The sequence below is a fragment of the Crocodylus porosus genome, unplaced genomic scaffold (genome assembly GCF_001723895.1).
Source record: "Crocodylus porosus isolate Cpor-Errol unplaced genomic scaffold, CroPor_comp1, whole genome shotgun sequence".
Classification (NCBI taxonomy): Eukaryota; Metazoa; Chordata; order Crocodylia; family Crocodylidae; genus Crocodylus; species Crocodylus porosus.
The window spans coordinates 142666622-142688385 of record NW_017728931.1 but is presented as its reverse complement, the minus strand read 5'-3'; the positions used below and the strand labels follow the sequence as shown (position 1 = coordinate 142688385).

General features: G+C 48.4%; 1 protein-coding gene across 2 annotated transcripts in view; it reads left to right on the top strand.

The window, feature by feature from the left end:
• KLHDC10 (kelch domain containing 10) overlaps positions 1–21764 on the top strand; it is a 31461-nt gene that overhangs the window by 1287 nt on the left and 8410 nt on the right. For both annotated transcript variants that reach the window (XR_002102627.1, XM_019543813.1), the window contains exons 2-4: positions 18153–18374; positions 19023–19177; positions 21133–21281. Coding sequence is in view for 1 of the 2 variants with exons in the window: in XM_019543813.1 (XP_019399358.1) it covers positions 18153–18374; positions 19023–19177; positions 21133–21281 (526 nt within the window). In the remaining variant the exon portion in view is untranslated. The remainder of the gene's footprint in view (positions 1–18152; positions 18375–19022; positions 19178–21132; positions 21282–21764) is intronic.

Below are 21764 nucleotides of genomic sequence, written 5' to 3'. Positions count from 1 at the left end.
AGTACCTTGTAGGGCAAGACCAACGAGGCTCCTTTGTCCTTCAGCTGATGCCAAGACCCAGGCTAATGCTAAGCTGCCACGAGCAGAACTCGGATTTGGAAAAAGGTGGTGCAGACGGTGTGTCCCATGGCCGCCTAGAACACAAGACCTAGTTTCTCTTTCGTTAGAGGAAAAATATAAGTGTTATTCATAGGCTGGGGGGACAGTGCTTTTATCATTCAGTTGAAGAGCAAAGCAAAACCGCAATAACTATCGGAATGTGTGCCAATTTACTAGAGTAGCTATTAATTAAAAAAACCCATGCACACCAGGCACGATAAGAGTCAAAATAGTCAAAAAAAGTTGTGCTATTAGTCCCCTAGTCATTACAGTTAAATGTACATCTCATAAAACAGAATCTAGCCTTCTTGAGTGTGGTGACCATGCCTCCAATACTTCACTGTTGGTCATTTCTATGCCTTGAGTTAATCTGACTATACCTGAGTTGAGGGTTTTTAGTGAGATCCATAGACAGGCTGCAGGGCTGTGAAACGGAAGAGAGGCATTCCTGGGAATGGCTAACAAACAGCTGCCTTGCAGAGGAAAGGGTAGTTTGAATAGTGGAACATCAAGCCCATGGAGAGAGGGTTGATAACACCTGTGAAGTGGACAGATTAGCAGGAATGGGGGATGACAATGAGACCTGAAGTCAAGTGACTCCCTCCCTGCTGCCTGACTGGAAGTGCTGCTGCCCCCCCCAGGCAGCTGGTTCTAAAGTCTGGTTGGAGCAGGAATCAAAGTGGGGTGCAGCCGCACCACTGCACCCCCTGGGTCTGCTCCTCAGAGCCACTAAATGATTGTAAGAGACTTTCTTTCCAACTCCCTCCTCTGGAGGCATCCCGTATATTTTTTATAAAGGAGATTTGCCATCTTTCCACCGTTCCTTAACAAGGCCCCCTGCTGTGCAGCTGTGCAGTGCTAGCTTTATCCTTTCTTTTCCAAATGCCAAGTCAGCTCTATCTGATGGCTGGCAGTATGCCCTCCTGGCGCGTTTCTGCTGGGCCCATTGATTGTTGTTGATGTTGGAGTTAAGCTTTTGTAAATGTCTGATGAAAACCTGAATATAAGCTGCTGGATTTTGTCTCCTAGAGCCTGTGAAAAGACTGGCTAGATGACTGAGGGCTGTGCCCTCTCCCAGTTTGCTGAATGCCATCTTACCTTTGGAGGCATGTAATGATAATACATGTGGGGCTGTTTTGTTGTTGCTTGGGCTTGCAGAAATATCTGGTGATTTCAGGTGCAGTCTGAGTAGGTTACTATAGTGTTTTGCAGCCTAGCGTGTCTGGTATGTCACTATTGCTTGGAGTGTTTCCCCATACACCTAGCTGGCTCTTTTCCTCTCTGCCCTTAAATTCCACCCCCCTCCCAGTACAGTTATCCTGGCTTCTTTCCAAAGAATGCAATATACACCTTTTTTATTTTTTATGCTGTGATCCTTGATATGAAACCCTGCCAAAGGGTTCTTAGCACTATTTGGGATCTGGTGTGTTTGCTAGAGGTCCCAAACTCTTCTTCACGCTTGGGGAACCCCTGTGCTACTTCCAGGAGTCATTGAGGGTTTTCCTTTTTATTTTCCTCTGGTAAACTGCAAGATATGAGATTAAGATGACAAAGGTGAATGTGCTGTGATACTTGGCATAGTTCTTTTCCTCCTCCTACCACCTATTGTAACCCGTTCTGCCATTCCTGATATGATCATGGTAAACTGAATTAATTTCTCCCTGTCATAGAGGTGATTAGCCATGTTCATAGAATCATAGAAATGAAGGGCTGGAAGGGATCTCGAAATATCATAGAGTCCAACCCCTCTGCTCTGATGATTCCAGCAAGGCGTCTGTCCAGTCTCCTCTTGAAGATTTCCAAGGTTGGAGACTGCACCACCTCCTTAGGAAGTCTATTCCAGATTCGGGTCACCCTTGCTGTAAAGAAGTTCTTCCTTGCATGCAACCTGAAACCATCCTCTCAGTGTATGCCCATTGCTCCTTGTCCTCTCCTGGGCCGCCCTAGTGGACAGTCTTTTCCCCAGCTCCTGATATTCACCCTTTACATATTTACAGATAGCCACTAAGTCCCCCCTTGGTCTTCTCTTCCCCAGGCTGAACAGTCCCAGATCCCTTAGTCTTGCCTCATAAGGGTTTGCCTCTAGGCCCTTAATAATTTTCGTGGCCCCTCTCTGCACCCTTTCAAGATTCTCCACGTCTTTTTTGAAGTGCAGTGCCCAGAACTGGACACGGTACTGCAGCTGGGGTCTCACCAACGGTGAGCAGAGAGGAAGTATCACTTCCTTTGCCCTGCTCACAATGCATCGGCTAATGCATCCCAGTGTGCTTAGTTCTGGTGACTACAGCATTGCGCTGGTGAGTTATGTTCATCCTGTGATCAGTCATAACCCCGAGATCCCTTTCAGCCACTGTGCTGGCCAGGACATCTGGTCCTAACCTGTATTCATGTCACTGGTTGCTTCTCCCCAGATGAAGCATGTTAGTCTGAACTCAGGAAGAAGGTAGGGCAGAGTGGCACCTTGGAGACTGACTAGTTAACTGACTAACTGTCTCACTGACAGTTTCTTCCCATGGAAAATGGAATAATATTCTTTCCTGACATCATCTTGCATAGGTACTACTTCAAGCCTTCTCCGACCAAAGTAACTTGTTCAGTGAGGAAAAGAAGTCTTTGATGTAACGTGCACTGAAACATAAAATGACTTGCGGGCAGGGGAATATATAATTTAAAAAAATAGACAGGCTGTTCAAGGATCTCTTGCCAGATTCAGGCCTATGTCCTCACATTAAGAAAGCAAATGTTTCAATCAATATGGGAATAGTAAAAAGTTGCATTGATGGCTTTAACAAGGAAAGGCATCTTGGGAATGAAATGATAAACTCCATATATTTTTTTGCTGTGTCGTGATGTACAAAGAAGAGCGAAAGGCTTCTGGCATGAGCTTGAGGAGGATAAGCTTTAGCACAGCAATTCTCAACCAGGGTCCCAGCACCTGGGGGATACTGAGAGATCCTTTTAAGGGTACACAGTATTAGTGCTGGTGGGTGTGCAAACGTCTACACATGATTCACAAGATAAACCCAGAGGTTTCAAACAGGAATCCAGTGTCACAAACACTGACCTGTTATGGTCTCTTTCAGAGCAATTCTTCTGCAGCAAAGAACTGTTTTATTTTTCTGTAGTCGTGAAAGCTCAGAGACGGCATTTTCTGAAGGGTGCCTTGAGCCTGAGTTTAAGGAGATGGAAAACCATTGCTTTAGCAGCAACAAGGATGTTGAAGTTTGGCAGTGGCAGTGACATTCTCCCCTGTGCCCAGTGATTTCTTGGCTGGGTTTTGGGGAGCGTGAGTTCTTGCATCTAAAGTGCTTGGGCATAGGAATACATCTCAAACTGACACTTCCATTTGTGCTTTCATTGGGCTTTGGAGGTGAATGGAAATTAATGTACCAGACACTTAAATGGTCTAACCTAAAATTATCTTCCCCTCTCCATTGCTCAGCTCTCATTCTCTCGTGATGGCATTCTGCTAATTTATCGGTCATGGTAGCTTTCCAGGGCAGACGAGAGCTGAGTTTCTAATAGGTTGACAACCCCCCCAAAACAAACAAACAAACAAACACAAATGAACAAAAAACCCTCAAAAGAAATAATAAGCCAGAATATTTTCACAATCTGTCATGGCTTCTTTCTGTGCCAAAAGGAAAACTGGGTTTATAATCCCATCCCTGTTTGCATTATAGGTTTAAAATTCACTATACAAATTGTTTGACTCTCTACAAATTCTAACTTAGTCCTGTATATTTTTGGTATGTTTATTCCAGGATACTGTTTTGTGACAGTATGCAAGCAAGCAGTGTCCTTTCTTATTCAGTGTTTCCTGCTTTTCTTTTTCTTTATTTTTTTGCAGGTAGATTGGGGCTGTGTAATTCATTCTATGCATGTTTTAAAATGTAGACAGTATTGCACGTCTAATAATAAAATAAAACCTATGGGATGAACTTCTGACCTGGAAGTTCTCCTCCCTCTTGTGCTGCTATCTGAAAGCTGCAGTTTAGACAAAAAGAGACTTTTGTTCCAAATACTGTATTGGGAAGCTTTTTGTGTGTGGCTATTGCCAAGCCAAATAGTTTGTCAAACTTATTTTGACACTTTTTGTTTAGTCTGGACATTGGGATATTGTCCTCTACGTAACTATAATCATGTCATTGTTCTGCTCGTCATGCGACATTCCTGCACATATGTTTTTAAAATTGTGGTACTAAGATAGCTGGTTGTGATGGAAGGCGTGGAAAATGAAGACTTTTGGAAAGCAGACTGAATAGGCTTATTTCTGTGGTCTGGAGCAGTGGTCTCTAAACTTTTTTCTGATTGCGCACCCCTATCAGTAAAACACCGCACTTTGGAGACCACTGGTCTAGAGAGGCAAAATTCAAAGATCTGCTGATCAGATACGACAGTGATTGACACCTTACACATGCTGCGGACAGAGGAGACCATTCAGTGATGTGAAAGAGAGTGGGTGGAGAACAGAGCTGAGTTTTAGGCCATGTTTGAGATCCCACTGTGAGCATTTCTGGATCCCTTGTAATGAATTTGAACTAACAATTTCAAACAGAAAGAAGAAGAAGAAATTGTCCTAGCTAGTTATGTCAACCCCAACTTCTGGGGTCTTTCTTTCCCTGTAGCTGGGGTTGGGAGGGAGCGGAAGCTTTGGTCTAGGCCTCTGAAACAGTCCCTTTGCAAAGATTGCAGTGAAGTCCTTCAGCATGGGGAGGAAGCTGGAACCTGGCATTGCAAGCACTGAGAAATGGGGTGGGGAAAGAAAGGAGTAATGAGGGCATCTTTATATAACATGGAGAACCCAAAAAGAAGAAACAGGTGGAAGCGTCATCCCTGGGGCCTCTCCTGGCCAGGTCTGCCACACTCCAGAAATAACCACATCCTGTTCCACTGCAGGGGGTTGATTTTTAAATGATCCTGTTAAGGCTTCTTCCAATCCAGATGACTTTGAGACTTGCGTGCAATTTGGACAGGATTTCTGGTTGTGCTTAGAAATGGCTTATTAACCACGTGGAATGTAATTGCAAAACTGCATTCAGGTTGTCCTGAAACCTACCCGGAGCCGGACACAAGCATGGGCTGCCCGGGGCCTGTACAGAAAGGGGACCCGACAATGATAATTTTTTTTTCCATTGTCCGATTATCATTATCATTATTTCACTGGCAAAGCGGGGCCCGATACTAAACGTTTCCCTGGGGCTGCCAGGAGTCTAGGTAGAGTCCCAAACCTATCTGCATGGGCCCCACCGTGGCACATTTTCAAGTCCCCTTAGTGGTCCGTATTCCTTGTTATCTTAGATTCAGCTCAAGATAAATGGTTATGGAGGATGAAATGGGACTGCTGGAAAGGTTTGCGAGATGTAAAATGCTTTCTAGGCTTGGCATTCAGCGTGAATGCTCCCTGTCAGTATATGCACCCTTCCAGCGCTGTCCAGCAGCTTGTTTTTAAATTCTGGTGCTCTGTTTTGGCAGAGTCGTCCTACTGTAGACTGGCAAGATGTGAACTCCACTTTTATTTCATTGCCAGCACTGACTGCTTGAACTGGAATAGAGCCTGGCTATTGATCCCTTTCAGGTCAGTTCAGATGCGTGGGAATCTCCATTCCATCCAGCTGAGGAGGAAACATTGCTGGCTTTGTTCAAAGCTCTCAAAATGGTTTCATTCACCAAATACAGTTTCAGGAGCCCACACCTGTGTGGCTTCCCCATTGCATTTCCAGGCTTTTGTTTCATCGCAGTTTTCTTGGTTTGCCTAAGAAACCCTTCATTTCCCAATAGTGACAAAGAAAGGATAGACACTGGTGTAAATGAATGCTACAGGGCAGCACTTGAACTTCAGAAACTTGTAACAAGTTTTACACCACTGGGTCCATTTCTTACATTGCTTTGCATCAGGACTGTACCTAGACTCCTGACGGACCTAGGTGAACTTTTATTATCAGCCCTCCCTTTGCCAGAGATAATGATAATGTAATTGGACAGTAGAAAATAATTACCACTTTTGGGCCCCCTTTCTTTCTGGGCCCCGGGTGACTGCCTGGTTTGCCCATGCCTGTGTGTAGCTCCGCTTTGCATTGCTTGTTTGGGACAAACATCCAGCAGAAATTAAAACACAGCTGTTTCCCTGTGCATGGTGATATCCGATAGCAGTCATCAAGATAACACACTGCATAACTACCACTTTGTTATCCTGGTTGAACAAGCCACTCAGTAGAGCGGGGCTAGATTACATGGGACTGGACAGCTGGTTAGGAAATGGTTTATTCATTTCATCAGCTGTAAAAGTTTTAGATGCCTGTCATGATCTTTTAATGAGTACCAAGACCACAGAAACTTTATGTAGCTTTTACTCATTTCTGAAGAGGTTTTTTTTTTTTTCTTTCTATTTATAATTTGGCAGTAATTAATCATGGATCTCTGAACTGTGCGTAGGCACTGATTTTCCAGTAACTTTCCAGGGTTCTCCATATTTAGGGTGCCATCCTCCCTTCTCAAGCATTTTGAGGCTTGAAAAACTGGCAGAGAATAGCAAGCTGCGGTCATGTGCTTAATATCTAGGTAGGGTCACTATTTAAAGAACATGGATATCACAGCTCATTCTGCTTGAGAATTAAAGAAAAGGGCAGCTTATGCTGTATAGATTTTTAAATCAAGTACTGTCCTTAACTTGTCTCATCTGGTTCTGGTAGTGCTTTTCATCTGAATCGGCTGGCCTGTGGTGGGGTATAGGCTAAAACTTGTCAGCTGCTGAGTTGATCACTGTAGCATAGATGAGGCCCAGTGTCACATGCATGCCTGTCTCTTGGTGTACTCCCAGCAGTTTCCCCCCAGTTGCCCAGAAAAGGCAGAGTTCCCCCAGCTTAACGGGGAAGCTTTTGTTCAGCAGCTCTGGTTGCTGCAGTACTGAGGGCGCTAGGTTTTGCCCCCTAGAAGTGTAGCACCACAAGAGTAAATGCACGTTCACTGTGGGTGCAGGAGGCGGAGAATTGCATTGCAGGATGGCTGCTCTGGCTGGAACTAGGCCAGCTTGAGTCAAGACAGCTGTGAAGCCAGGCACTCTGACGGAGCCTATTGCCACGCAGTCGCATCTCTTGGGAAAGATCTTTCACAGCCACTAGTCAGGGGTGGGCAAAATGTGACTCGGGGGCCGGATGTGGCCCACCAGGCCATTCTGTCTGGCCCGCGGGGCCCCTAAAAAATTTAGAAAATTAATATTAATCTGCCCTGGGCTGCCTATCATGCGGCTTTCAATGGCTTACCACAACTCAGTAAACGGCCCTGCGCCCAAAATAACTGCCCACCCCTGCACTAGGTGCTGACCACTGTTGGACTGGAAAATATCCCTACCTTGCCTCCCCTCCCAACAGTTCTTAGAGGCTGCAGCCAACTCGCGTTTCCTATATTCTTTTCATTTTGCACATTGAACTGTCTGAAACATGCGTGCGATCGACAGAAAGCGAGCCACACGCAGGTGTCTGTGTCTAGTACAGAGAACAGTGATTCTCAGTCAGGGTATCGTGGCACCCTGGGGTGCCTTGAGATCCTTTTAAGGGTGTTGCAGGATGCCACACCATGTTGGCTGTTAGGTGTGCAAATGTGATTCACAAGAGGATGTGTCCAGAAGAGTGTGCATATGTGGGATGCAGTGCTGCAGATCTGTCTGTGGCACCGCAAGCTGCATGTGCTGCACATGCAGGCGTTCACCGTGCTGCTGCTTTGCAGCAGGAGATCCTGGTGTAAAAAAAGCCTGAAAAGGGGAGGGTGGCGCACATGGTGGCAGTATGTGCCACACGAAACCGAGCCTGGCCAGGCTCCGTGCACCGCTGCAGCCCTGACAGGCCCCCAGGTATGGCTGCTGGGGCCACCCAGGTGCTAGCCCCAGCCTCCCTTACCCCACATGGGGCAACTTGCTGCATGCCAGAGCATGCATGCATGGGCATTTCCCAGGGACAAGTGGCAGGGGCATAACTACGTGCCGCTGCTATTTGTCCTTGGGGTGACACAACTGTCCACTCTCACCTGGACGCACCCAGAGATTTCAGATAGTGTCAAAAACGTTCTGACCTGATGTGTCTTTCTGAGTATTTTGCAACAGAAAAATTGCTCTGTTCTCAGTAGTCAAAAAACAAGTGAAAATAAAGCTGGCATTTTCTGAGAGGGGTCTTGAGTCTAATGAGGGATCTAAAGTCTAAGGGGTCTTGAGTCTAAAAAGGTTGGGGACTGATGGGGGACACCTAAGAACTGGGTTTCCAGTTTTGGAAGATGCTTCTGTACCAGTGCTTTCAAGGTCCATAGATGAGTATCATACCCCACAAAAGAGTGTAAGGTAAACTCAAATGCACACTGCAATCCAAAGTGATATGATCCTATGCTGGGGAAAACTTTATTGCTTTAAACCTGGGGAAAATAAAAATGGATCTCCTTTAAATGTGTCCTTTGCTGGTGTGCACAAAAGAAAATCAGCCCCAGTTTGATTCCTGTCTCTGCTCTGAGAGCCCTTTCCAAGTCGGGTGATTTCATTTCTGTACCATTTTATTTTATTTTTTTAAATGACTGGTTTAGACTTCTCACTTAGCATGCGCTTAATGCCTGGTTTATTCCTTTTGGGTAGCCCGTGCCCCTGAACGGGATACTAAATGGATATCAGGGCTTCAATGTCAAAATGACGACATAAGCTTCTTTTTACGACAGGGAGTAAATGACGGGGCTAGAGCTCCTGCCCCCAACCTTGGATAATAACACACTCTGGGCAGTGCTTTCTTTTCTCCCCATGAAGCTTGAGAAATACACGTCACCAGAAAACAAAACTTTCTCTGGCTGCAAGCAGCATGGGAGCATCCCCAGTATGTGCAAGAACCAGGCTGGGAGCCTCCGAGTTCAGGTACTTCCGAGCAAGCAACCTCCGTTACTGCTGCTTCAGTTGTTGGCTTGGACGGCAGTTCCTGTCCTACGTATAAATCAGGGTGCCGGCATTTTTACCCTGGCACTGAGAGAGAGGACAATAAAAGGGGAAATGCCTTTGTTTGCTGCTGCTCTTGAAGTTTTCCTTGCTGCAGTTTTTCATGGCCTGCATTCGGTGCTTGAGTTGGGAGCTTTGCATCTTGAAGTTTAGTCCGGTTTGAAGGGAAAATTACAGAGATCGCTTGAAGCGCGAGGGAGGAAATCCAGCCAGCTTCTCATTGTGGCTGTGCATCGTGGCAAAGGGTCTCAATTAGTCCCAACTTGGAAGCCTTCAGCAGTTTGTCCATGTGGCAGCGTCTCGGCATCGGCTTGCCTGTCTGGCCTCTGATCCTTTGAAAGCTAGTTGCTTTTATTTTATTTTGGAAAAATAATATTTTTATTTGTATTGTATTTATTTTATTTGATGCTTTTATTTAAGCAAAACAAAACTTGCTTGGGAGGTTTAGGACTGGGAAGCCAAACCTGAAAAATCCCTCGAGTAGTCACAGAATTCGACTGAGCCCTGAGGTTGCAAGAGATTTCTTTTTTTTCTTAGTGCATAACTCCTATTCTGTCAGCAGTAGATGCAGATGTTTAAACAACTGGTTTTACTAATGTGGAGAGAGGGGAGACTGCTGCCAAATACAAGTTTCCTGCCACACTTGGGAGTTTCTCTCTTCCTTTACTTCCTAGCTTGTGTTGCTTCCTATGATCATATTAACTGCAGCAACCCTAGTAATGTGCTCAATATGAACTCCTGGCATAGTACAGGTGCTGGAGTTAAAATCTGAAACATTAAATCAAATATCTTCTACTGGAGTTTTAAATCTCCACTTAAAAACTTCAAGATAGACTTGCTCTCCTCTGACCAATACAGGTATTTCTAATGGCCCGTCTACAGGGAGGCACTGGAAGTTAACTAGTTAAACTACATTCAGCCCCGTGTGGATGCTCTTATATTCAGACCCAAAGTGGCCTTAATTTAATTGAGCTTCATGCTTCCAAAGTGATTTGAAGGTTAAGTGAATTAAGGTCCATTTTATCTAAACAAGGGCTTAATGCTATTTGGCTTTATAGTCGCACCTTTGAGTTGGTTTGTGTTGCCTTTCAGAAGTGTTCCTGTATACATGAGCCCAAAGAGGGTTTGTTTCTCCCCTGCACAGCATGGTTATGCCCTGTCTTATTACAACAGGGTGTGTTGTTCCACCTCTTCCCAGGCATTTGTACAAGCGCCTTCTGCTCCCGATGCAAAGGACAATCACCTAAGCGGCCCAGCCCGGAAGCGATCCCCTCTCTGAAGGCCTGGGCTTCACACACATTTGGCAGGCACTGCTAAGCAGAATAAGAGGGGTTCTGCATACCATAAGCTTTATCAGTTTGTACAAATGGAAATAACCGTGTTTCAACTTCGAGAACACTGCTCTCTGTAGCATAGTCACTGATGGGAACAAAAGAGGCATTAGTGATCCTCTCAGCCTAAAGCCAGGAGTTACTGCACTTGGATGGGGAAGTGGTCATGTTCTTGTGGTGCCCAGAGGTCCCTGTTCAAACCAGGCATCTTATGAGAGTTAGGGTTACCATCCGTCCCGTTTCAAAAAAGAGGACACGTGTGTGGGGGTATATGATTATGGGGGAGGTGGTGATATGCCACTGCCCTGTCTCTGCTCCTGCCGTTGCCCCACACTCCCAAGCCACCGTACCCCACCCTGCATGCCTGCTGGTACCCTTCACCCTGATCTGCAGCCCCCTGCTCCCTGCAGCATCTCCTGACTGCCCCATCCTTGCAGGTAAGGGCACCAGCTCTGTTGCTGCTGGCCCAGCCATGCAGCCCCCAAAAGGGCCCCACTCCCCTTCCTCCACTGGAGGGGCAGGTGCCCCCCCGCCGCTGCAGCCCCAGCTTCCAGGCAGCTTCCCCCCAGTGCCAGCAAGAACTGCCTTCCCTACCTGCCCCCACAGTCTCCCAAGCCCTGGTTCTCCAACCTCTGCCCCCCATAGACTTGCCTGCAGCTGGCTGCTGGGGCTGCTCCCACCACCCTGCCTGGCTGCTTGCTGGTTACCTGCATGTGTGTGGCACCCCCTGCCCCCAGTTGCCCTCCCCTCACTCTTCCTAGTCCTAAGCAGCTACTTGCTAGGGCAAGCCAGGAAGTACCGGGAAAAACTTTGATGCTGAGCAGAGCAAAATCCAAGACATTTGTTCATATTTTTAAAAACCACCCAGATGGAGATCGGAGGATCCAAAAAGAGGACATGCTTGAAAAAACCCAGACATCCAGTAACTCTAATGAGAGTGGACTCTACTAACAGCTCTGCTGTATATAGCTAACTAGCAGCAGTGCTCAACCTTTTCGGTTGGTATGCAGGTTTGGGCCCCAGGCGGTCCTGGCTAGGCCCCATGTGCCCAGATCGGGGCTCCATGCTGGGATCAGGCCCTGTGCCTCCTTGCCTTGGCCCTGCGTGCTGGGGTCTGGCTCTACACTGCCCAAGCCCCACGCGCCTGCTCTAACATGCCTTCTGCTGGGCTGCCCACAGGTGTAGAAATTTGGGCAGTAGGGGAGTGACAACTGCTGCCAAATTACTGGACCTGTGAGAAGCCCAGTGGGTTGAAGGCTAATGGCATACTGGGCTGCATGGGTAGGAGCATTGCCAGCAGCTCAAGGGCAATGATTCTTCCCCTCATTTCAGCACTGGGGAGGCCACATCTGGAGTCCTGTGTCCAGTTTTGGGCCCCCCAATGACAGAAAAGATGTGGACAAGTTGGAGAGAGTCCGGCAGAGGGCAATGAAAATGGTTAAGGGGCGGGGGAATGTGACTTGTGAGGAGAGGCTGAGGGAGTTGGGCTGATTTAGTCTGCAGAAGAGAAGACCAAGAGGGGATTTAATAGCAGCCTTCAGCTCCCTGAATTGGGGCTTGAAAGAGGATGCATCTAGACTGTTCCCAGTGATGACAGATGACAAAACAAGGAGGAATGGTCTCAAGTTGCAGCAAAGGATGTTCAGGTTGGATATTAAGAAGAATTTTCTCACTAGAAGGATAGTAAAACACTGGGACGGGTTACCCAGGGAGGTGGTGGAGTCTCCATCCTTGGAGGTTTTGAAGACTCGGCTGGACAAAGCCTGGGCTGGGATGATGCAGTTAGGGATGATCCTGCTTTAAGCAGGGGGCTGGACTAGGTCCCTGCCAGCCCTCATTTTTTATGATTTTAAGAAAGATGGTTGTGTGGGCTGGTGTTGGGACACCCCTGGTTTAAAGGAATAGGTCAATGTTGTATATAATTGCGAGGGTGGGGGAGGATGGGTAACCGTAGGGTGACTACATATCCTGGTCTGACCAGGACGGTTCCTTATTTTATAGGCAAGTCCTGGCTGGTTGGTGAAAATGCAAACGATGTTCCTGTGGGGTGCAGCCTGGTGGGCAGGTGGAGCAGCATAGTGCGCTGGGCTGCCCTGCCTGCGCCCCTGCCCTCCGGGCCCTGCCACTGCCTGCAGCAGTGCCACTGACTGCGGGGGTAGGCAGTGCCACACCTGTCTCCATTTTACTTACGGTCACCCTAGTTAATAGAAACAGGAGTGCATAGATAGTTGGTTAGCAGTGTGTACATGAGATTTATTTAAAGGTTAAAATCGTGAGTTCGGGTATTGCCTGCAGCTGTTACAGTAATTCCAGACCAGCAAGAACCTGGTTGGTAGTAACCTGGCTTTGGGCTTCCTTTTCTGTGTATCACAGCAAATAACCTCTCCAGGTTTATTAATCTTTCATAAGGGAACCAAGGCCTTGGCCTGACTTATCGATAAGGGTCAAGCCCCGTGGTTGCTTATTTATTCACGATTCCCCTTCAGTCCATTAGGTGCTTCACATCATTATCCAGGGTTAGAACTTAGACCCCAATTTGCAACCTAGCTGACACGCAGTTATTTTCTGGAGACTTTTTTAGTGGAGTAAAGTGACTTTCATCTTAGCTGCATGAAACAAGTTTGCTGCTTACCTTTGATGCAAAAAGGAGGTCGGATTTGTTGTTGAAATATCTTTCTTGCTTCTCCCACATCAAAATTCAGGTTTGTCTTACTTTGTCTTTTCCCTCCTCTTTGGAAAAAGTAAGTGGACATAGGGGTGCTGGTGGGAGTAGCACATCACAAATAACAGAAGTGAAGGCAAAGGAGTTATTAAGCTCTTAACTTCTTTAACACCTATTTAATTTGGTGTTTGACAGACATCTAGGAGAAAAACGATTTTTGTTGCAGGACTAACCAGGAATAAGGGTCACAAGCTGGCAGAGGGTAGGTTTAGGCTAGACATCAGGAGGCGCGACTTCCCGGTCAGGGCGGCTAGGGTCTGGAACCAGCTTCCAAGAGAAGTGGTGCTGGCTCCTACCTTGGGGGGGCTTTAAGAGAAGCCTGGATGAACACCGCGCTGGGGTCGTTTGACCCCAGCACTCTTTCCTGCCATGGCAGGGGGTCGGACTTGATGATCTGCTCAGGTCCCTTCCAACCCTACTCACTATGAAACTATGACCCCAGCAAGATGGGCATCATTTAATCCTGGAAAAATGTGGATTTGGAGTTATTTTTTTCTGTCTGAAAATTGGGGATTTTTTTTTTAATCGGAGAAAGCCAGGATCCCTGATCAACATGACCTTTTTAACCAGGCCTGCAGATCTAGAACAAACAGTTGATAAGCTCAACTTTTCTGTTTCAATAGGACCTTGATAAGTTTCTGCAACTTAGCTGTGAGTTCAGCCCTTGCTACTTATTGTGGTGGAGGAGGGTGGAGAGGTGGAAAATGTAATTGGATGCTGACTGCAGCTCTTTGGCCTACAGATGATGGGGTCAGAGGTGCTAAGATTTTATTGCCCAGCTGGGGCACTCAGAGAGAGATTATGATCAAAACTGTCAGGTGCCAAACTTGACATGCCTTGGGCTTTGGCTTTCCAGCATGCTCGGCTCCAGTTGACTTCCACTGCAGCTAAGAGCATTCAGCACTTGGGCAAATCATTGTCTCCTAGCTGTCTTAGATTGGGCATCCGGGGAATAAAGAAGACAATTGATGTTCTTTGAAAAGTTTGGTATCAGTGACCTTTGACCCGTAGTTTGGGAGCTGTCTGGGACTTCGTATAGGAACTCTGCAGTGGGGACAGGAGTAGAGTCCAGTCCTCCGGGTAAGAGTCGGTTTCCCTAACTGTGAGCCCAGTCTGACTTTTCAGGTCATTCCCATGCAGTACGTATCTTTTAGCTTTGGCAGCAAACGAGACAGGATGCAACAGAAAACAGCCTCATTTCTTTGTGCGACCCTGATTCTTTCCCAAACTGTCTGTCTGTCTGTCCGTCCTCTTCACCGAATGAGGCAGAGGTCCGTCAGGAGCTGGGAATAGTTGCGTGGTTACTGACTGCATCGTGCATATGCACGACAGTAATGTTAATTTTGGCTCTTGCTGATTCTCAGGCATCTGACTTTGCAAGCTTAATGCTATGTCAGCTTTTCATGAGATTTCCTTTATTCATTAAAAATCAACTGGCTATAGTTCCACTTGAGGGCATCTGTTTTATTGATGCCCAGTGTGGGTCATTGACAGGGGGCATACCATCCCGCTCCACCATGTCACCTGAGCTGGGCTCTTATCTTTCCTAGGGACCAGTTGTGGGATGAGGTCTGAGATAGATGTAGATATATTTTGCCAGGAGGTTTCACGGCTATTTGCTGACAACAGAGGCATTTAGAGACTTGAGATTTCAGAGTCCAATGCCATGTTCAGAAAGGGAGTATTTACTGGTGATTATCACTGGTCCCATAACCTTGCCGACTTCCCTGGTGGGATATAAAGGACGTTGAGGGTACATTGCTTGAGCTCTGTGTTGATGCCCAGTGCCCTGATGGCTGGGAGAGATGAAGTTCCAGGGACTCTCTGCTCAGCTCCTGCATTTCTGGGATGGAGCATAAAATGTGTTGAAGATAACTGCCAAGCTCTTAAGTAACCAGTACATTTTTGCACAGATGTGAACCGAGGTGTGGGGTTGTGTCCGTGTTTCTGAAGATAAACAAGCAAAAATAAAGGCTTGTGACTTTTGCCGCATTTGGGTGAGCTTTCTCCAGGACAGGCAAAGGCACCTCCCAGATACCAGGTTACCCTCCTGCCACATGTCTTTGCTAGGGCCTCTCAACAAAATAGTTGGAAGAATTTCTTTACCAAGTGTCCAACAATGTATTGCTCAAGTGACTGAACTGTTGGATCAGAGACCTTAAAATCTGCCTGAGAGAGGCCTGATGTTTCAACCTAAATTGGTTATGTGACAAGGCTAAAAGACCCTGTTCTCTGTTCCAGTCTGACGTGCACATAGCAGGCACCTTCATCCATCAGAAAATTGCCTACTTTCTTGCGGCAGGGGGAGGATGTTGATCCTTTTAACCTAGGACTGTTGAACTCATTTGGCTTTGTGGAGCAGAGGAGTGGTGCAGGAGTGGTCCGTGGGCTGGCTGAATGGTGTGAGGCTGACCCCGCACGATGGATCAGTCCCACGGGCCCCACCACCCCCGTGCTGGATCCCGTGTGCGTGGCGCCTGCTCTGGCTGGTCAGGGATGTGAGATGCCTGCAGTATGGTCCCAGACTGCTCAGAGAGGGCTCTGTATCTCCACGAGCCATATCTCTGACGTCTCTGTTCTAGCCCATCTCCACCGCTGTCAGTGCAGTGCTGTCAGCAGCTGTGCAAAAGCCTACTCTTAGAGGCAGGGCTCTCTGAGTAGTGGTATAAACAGCCTTAATGAGGTGTCAACTGCAGAGCTCAGGCTCTGAGTAGGGATATGATGAGTGCTAATGAAGTGTGGGAAGCTGAGACCAGGATGTTCTTGTAGCTTATCAGGTGTGTATCAGCATCGCTGGGAGCCCGGGGGATTTGTTTTTTGCTGTGCTAATAAAGGGAAGCTGGCCAGAGATAAGTGGTGCTATGTATGCTAACCAGCAGTGTCACCACATAGGGGCTTTGATCTCCCTTTCGTAATCATAAATAGAATCGTAGAGGAAGAGGGTGGGAAGGGACCTTCACCGGTCATCTAGTCCAGGAGCGGACAGACTATGGCCCATGGGCCAGATCCAGCCTGCCAAGGGCTTTCATCTGGCCTGTGGCAGGTGCCGCTGCCAGCCTGCCCTGATGGAGCGGGTGGGCAAGCTGGGTCTTCATGGAAACTGGCCTGGGGCCCCCATGGGCAGGGTGGGCTCAGCCAAGGGGACAGGATGGAGCCGCGGGTGGGCAGGGAGCAGTGGGCAGGCTGGGCCGGGGCTAAAACCAGGATCTCAGGGCGGTGACAGCGTGGGGCTGGGACCAAGCTGCAATTCATTCCCCGCGTGTCCTGCCCGCAGAACCAGTGCCCATCGCAGGGACATGCGGGGAGCAGATCGCAGCTCTGCCAGCCCTGCCTGTTCCTGCTGCCGGTGCCACTTCCTGCCCACCCAGAGCCCCAGCCTGTACGCCCTGCCCGCTCTGTTCAGTGCCCCCGGTGATGGACGAGGCATAGACAGGCCTGGGGCCAGATAGCATCAATTGCCGCACCGAGCTGGGCCATCACCTGCCCTTCTTCCCACACGGGCCACAACAGCTCATCAAAACTGCTTAAGGGCCCTCCAGCCCGAATAATCGCCCACCCCAGTGTAGTCCAACCCCTGCCTGAGGCAGGATCATCCCTGTCCAAACCATCCTGTACAAATCCATAATCAAACCTCTTAGTAAAACTACAGCGCAACACCTGAACCTACCACAGGGAAAGCAGGGGGACCATGGCAGCCAGCAACCTGCTGCTGCAAGAGGTTGTTAATATATACTCCGGAGAGCCCGGGCAGAGGTAGAGCTTTCCGGTGGGCATTTCAGCCCAGTGGTGGTTGCTCAGGCAAAAGGCTGCCTGCTCTGGCCCTTTCCTCTCTGGCGCTGAGTCACGAAGCATCCTGCTGTGTGACTGCCAGACTCTCATTGTACGTTCACATAAGCTGGGAAGTATTTTATTGCTCGCTTGTTTATTGCCCGAGACTTCATATGCTCCTGTCCAACAAGAACTCGGCGGTCTCGCTCCTTTCCTCGTGGCCTCAATCTCTCGGGGCAGTTGAAAGGAGGTATTGGTGACAGCGTGACTGCATCTCTATCGTGCTGGTTCAGGTGGGACCTCCTTCCCCGCTGTGTCTTAGCTGCTGATCTGTGTGTTTCATGGAGCAATGCTCCAGCAGGCCTGCACTGTTGTGGAAGCAGAGAAGAGACACAGGGGAAGCAAGTCTGGTCCTGCATTAAGGACAATAGAGCTGCAGGATGCTCCTGTCCAGGTTTTTGCTGCCTGCTGATGGGAGGGAGACCGATAGGGGCTTGCTGGATCACCTGTCCTATTTGAAGTACTCATGAATAGCTTAATTCTGCTCAGCTTCTGTTCTCACCTGGGCTCCCTGTTACACTCCTAGCAGGCCTGGGAGTGCTAAAACTTTTATTCCTCCCTGTCAGGAACTTGCTGTGGGGTTGTTTGGGAGCTGTGTTGCTAACTGGACAGGTTCACAGGTGCAGGAGGTGCTTTCCAGAGGCACCTGAGCGAGCTTGCAATCCAGGTGTGACTCAGCCGGAGTTAGCAATAAAGGGGGGCAAAGCAAGAGCTGTATTCATTTCCCTTCCATTTTATAGCATGAAATGCTTGGAAACTGAGCTGTTGGAGATGTTTCCCTTGGCATCTGTAGCGCAGTAAATGGTGGCATTCAGGGAATAAAGGATAGCTCACTCTAGAGATATCTGGTCGGATGGTGTCCCTGCAGAGCATCCGCTTCTGCCCCATTGGAAACAGGATACTGGACTAGGTGGAGCACTGGTTTGACCCAGGATGGCACATATGTTCTTAGAGAGGATGCAATGTTGAATGCAAGATAAGGGGTGTGTGTAGAGGTGGGTGTCTCATTAGGGAAATCCTGACTATCGGCTCATTAATGCAAACAGCCTCTTATCTCAGCCTCCAGCCATTCTGGACAGAAACTCGCATTTCATTCGTTCTGATCAGCTTCCTTCTGAGCCTCTGTGGCCCACAAGCGTCTCCTTCCCTACTGGAGCTGCTTTCCTTCTTCTGGGCATAACCAAGTCAAAACGACTTCTTCCCCATCCAGGTTACAGAGCCCCCCCAGCAAGGAGCGGCCATCGGTGCGTAGCAGACAATGCCAACCTGTATGTGTTTGGAGGGTATAATCCAGACTATGATGAGTCTGGAGGGCCGGAGAATGAAGACTACCCGCTGTTCAGGGAGCTTTGGCGCTACAACTTTGCCACGGGCACATGGCATCAAATGGGCACAGAAGGCTACATGCCCAGGGAGCTCGCCTCCATGTCACGTGAGTACAGGAGTGCCGTTACCCTGAGGCCAGGTTGTGAATCACTCGCGTGGGGGCGAGGAGTGAAAATGGGGGTTCTGGACTCCAGCCTGACTCCTGTGTGTCTGCTGACAAATCACTTATTACCCTGGCCCTGTTTTCTCTTTCTCTCTCGCTTATTTTCTTTGGCTCATTTTCGTTTGCTCTCTCCTTCACTCAGTCTCTTTTGCTCTCTTTCTCCCTTTCTGTCTCTCTCCTCTCTCTCTTTACCAGCTCAAACCAGCATTTTCCAAGTCCAGTCCAGATTTTTCACTAGGGACTTTGGGTGCCGAGCCTGACACCTTGAAAGGCTTTAATTTGTCTTAGAGGGCCAGTGCACAGCCCTCTCTAAAAATCAGCCCCTTTTCCAGCATCTCAGGGATCCCAAAGCCTTCCAAATGCACTAGTTGTCTGGAAGTGCAGGGCCGTGTTTCCATGGTATCTGAGCACTTAACCTGAACTCACCTTTTGTCCAGAACGGCATGATCCTAATGCCAAGCACGGAGTGCAGCATACCGAGTGTCACCTGTCTGGCCTCAGTGCTTTAGCAGAGGCAGAGCCGCTCAGTCTCTTTCCTTCCTGCAGAGCGGCACGTAGCCCAAACCTGTGCTTTTTTTCCCCCCCACTTAGTTGTATTGCATGGTAACAACCTGCTGGTGTTTGGCGGCACTGGGATCCCGTTCGGTGAGAGTAACGGCAACGACGTCCATGTGTGCAACGTGAAGTACAAGCGATGGGCCCTGCTCAGCTGTCGAGGGAAGAAACCGAATCGCATATATGGACAGGTACCCAGTGAAACCCTGGCTAGGCGCAGTGCCCAGCTCAGCTCCGCTCAGCTTAGAAGATGCATGTGTTCCTAACTCCCTTTTGTCACCCGCTTGAGCAGTTCTCAGTGCAATGACTTCTCCCTCTTTTCTACCCAGCCATTTGTAAGCACTTAACCTGGACTCACCTTTTGTTCAGAGCAGCCAGGACTGTCCCTCTCTTGAAAAGAAAGGGCATAAGGCAAGGCACTTGTCAGTGGTGGAGGAGACTTGTGGGTTTATAAGGAAATGGGCAATAGAAGCAAATGGCTGAAAGCTGAACAGTGGAAATGGTTCATGCGGCAGGCTGATTTGTCCCTTGCAGGAACTGCAGAGGCTTTAGACGCTGCCTGTAACAGCAGAACTGTTTTTAATCCACCTGATTTTTTTTTTTCGTGTTGAAAACTCCTGTTGCAATGTCACTAATGAAGCCTTAGGTTGATCAGCCCTGTAGCGGTGAATACATCCTGCACCCTGGGGACAAACAGCTTGACAATTTGTCATGAAAATCCACAAGGTTTTCATGTGCCATCCAGCAGCGCTCTACCAATGTTGTTAGTGGTGCAGATAATGGCTGGGCTGGTTTAGTCAGAGATAATCCTGCTTTGAGCAGGAGGCTGGACTGAGTGGCCTTGTGAAGTCCCTTCCACTTCCAGCCCTAATGGGAGCGCCACAAGTTTCTTGCCTGTGTGTAGGCTCTTTGTCTAGGCTCTGGGCTCAAGAGGAGGGGATCCTCAGTGCTTGCTGGGCTTTGTCAGGGGGTGGGAAGCAGAAGTGTCCATCTCTCTTTCTCTCCAACTGCCCATGATGACTTTTGCTGCTTCTTGCCTGTGCCCATGGCCAAAACCATGGATGGGTGAACACTTTAGATGCACTTGAGTTACAAAAGCTATGGAAGACTTGGGGGGCAGGGAGTGGGGAGAAGCAGCCTGTTTACTGTGCACAGCGTTTGCTAATGATCAGATAATCATCTGTTGAGACTTGCTGTTCTGGCCACTTATCAGCCGCTCTGGAGGTCTGTTAATTGTGCTTTGACTCCTTGGTCCCCACTGCACTGATTCACCTTCCATCTGGCAGCTCGCACCTCAGGTTTTCTTCTCTGAAATCCCTCCCCTGGCAGACCCCATCCCATTTAAGCTGGGCACCCTTCCCTTCAGGCTCTACCCTGTTGCATCCTACTGCATTTCTGCTGCACTATGCTCTGCTTTTCCAGGGAATCCTGTCTTGTCTCCCCTTTGCTTGCCTTGGTTTCCCCCTCCTGTAGGCTTGGGATTTCCTCTATTGCAGCAGTCCTGTGCCTTGTAAAAATCACTGCATCCGTAAAGCCTGCATAGGCCAACCCCACCTCTCACTGAATGCCAATATGACTCCCTCCTTTGGGTCTCCCAGTGCACTGTGAGTGACCTGTTTAACATGTGAGCTGCTCCTTGTGGATAATGGGATCTATCATGTTCAGGGTTTGGTCCATTGGTGACCAGCTGGAATAGTGTGGAGGGACTTATCTCTGCTATAAAATGAAAAGGCTTTTTGTAAACAGAGCTTGGGGGCTCGGTGTGGGTGTTGACACCTGTGCTGCATTCTTTGCCCATGGAAACTGTAAGGGGCTCTGAGCTCATGACATGCTGGGTTTAGAGACTCTGACCCCTGCCCTTTTCCATGGCACATTGGGGCCCATGTACTTGCCCTTGAGGTGGGGTGGGGAGCCACCTCCTACCTGCTGTTTCATATCTCCCATCTTATTGGAAGTGTCTACTTGTCCACTTCTGCCAGGACACCGCTAGGCTATATGGAGTACCCACCAGCTACGCCTTTCCTCCCTTCACCAGCATCTCTTCTGTGCCAGTGAAATGGGTTGGGGAAGATGGGAAATTTGACTTCCTTGAATACATTGACCTGTTGCCTCCTATCTAAGTGGCTTTCCTTTCCTTCCTTCCCAGGCAATGGCCATCATTAATGGATCTCTGTACGTTTTTGGAGGAACAACTGGCTATATTTACAGCACGGATCTCCATAAATTAGACCTTAACACCAGGGAATGGATACAACTGAAACCAAACAACATGTCCTGCGACATGCCGGAGGAGAGGTGAGACATGGACTTGTTTTAATGCTTCCTGCGTGGTCTGCTGTGTTCCAAGATCCATGTGTTGAATAGATGTTTCCAAGGTTTTGTTTGAAAACTAAACCCTGGCTCTCAGCTCTGGTAGCAAACGTGTTGTTTCAAGAGAGCCTTCGCAGCAGGGAACAGGCTGCGTTTGTTGGAAGGGAGAGGAACTGAAACAGCTAAAGGGTCTGTTTATTGGCACCAGTCCCATGAGTGTTGTGAAATATAAAATTTTGGTAGCTAGGGCTCCAGGACCTCCAGCTGTTTGGGTCCCAGTTGGGGCAGAGAGAGAAGTCTTATTTAACTAAACTGTGGATTACCAAACAGCAGCTGGGATTTGTCCTGGCTGGTGAGGTGCTGGGGGAGGGAATAGCCCACCACGGAACCAGACTTTACCCCTGTCATGTTCTGTAATGAGGGGCGGGATCGAAGTTCAGTATGGGACCATGCCAGCTTTGCACAAGA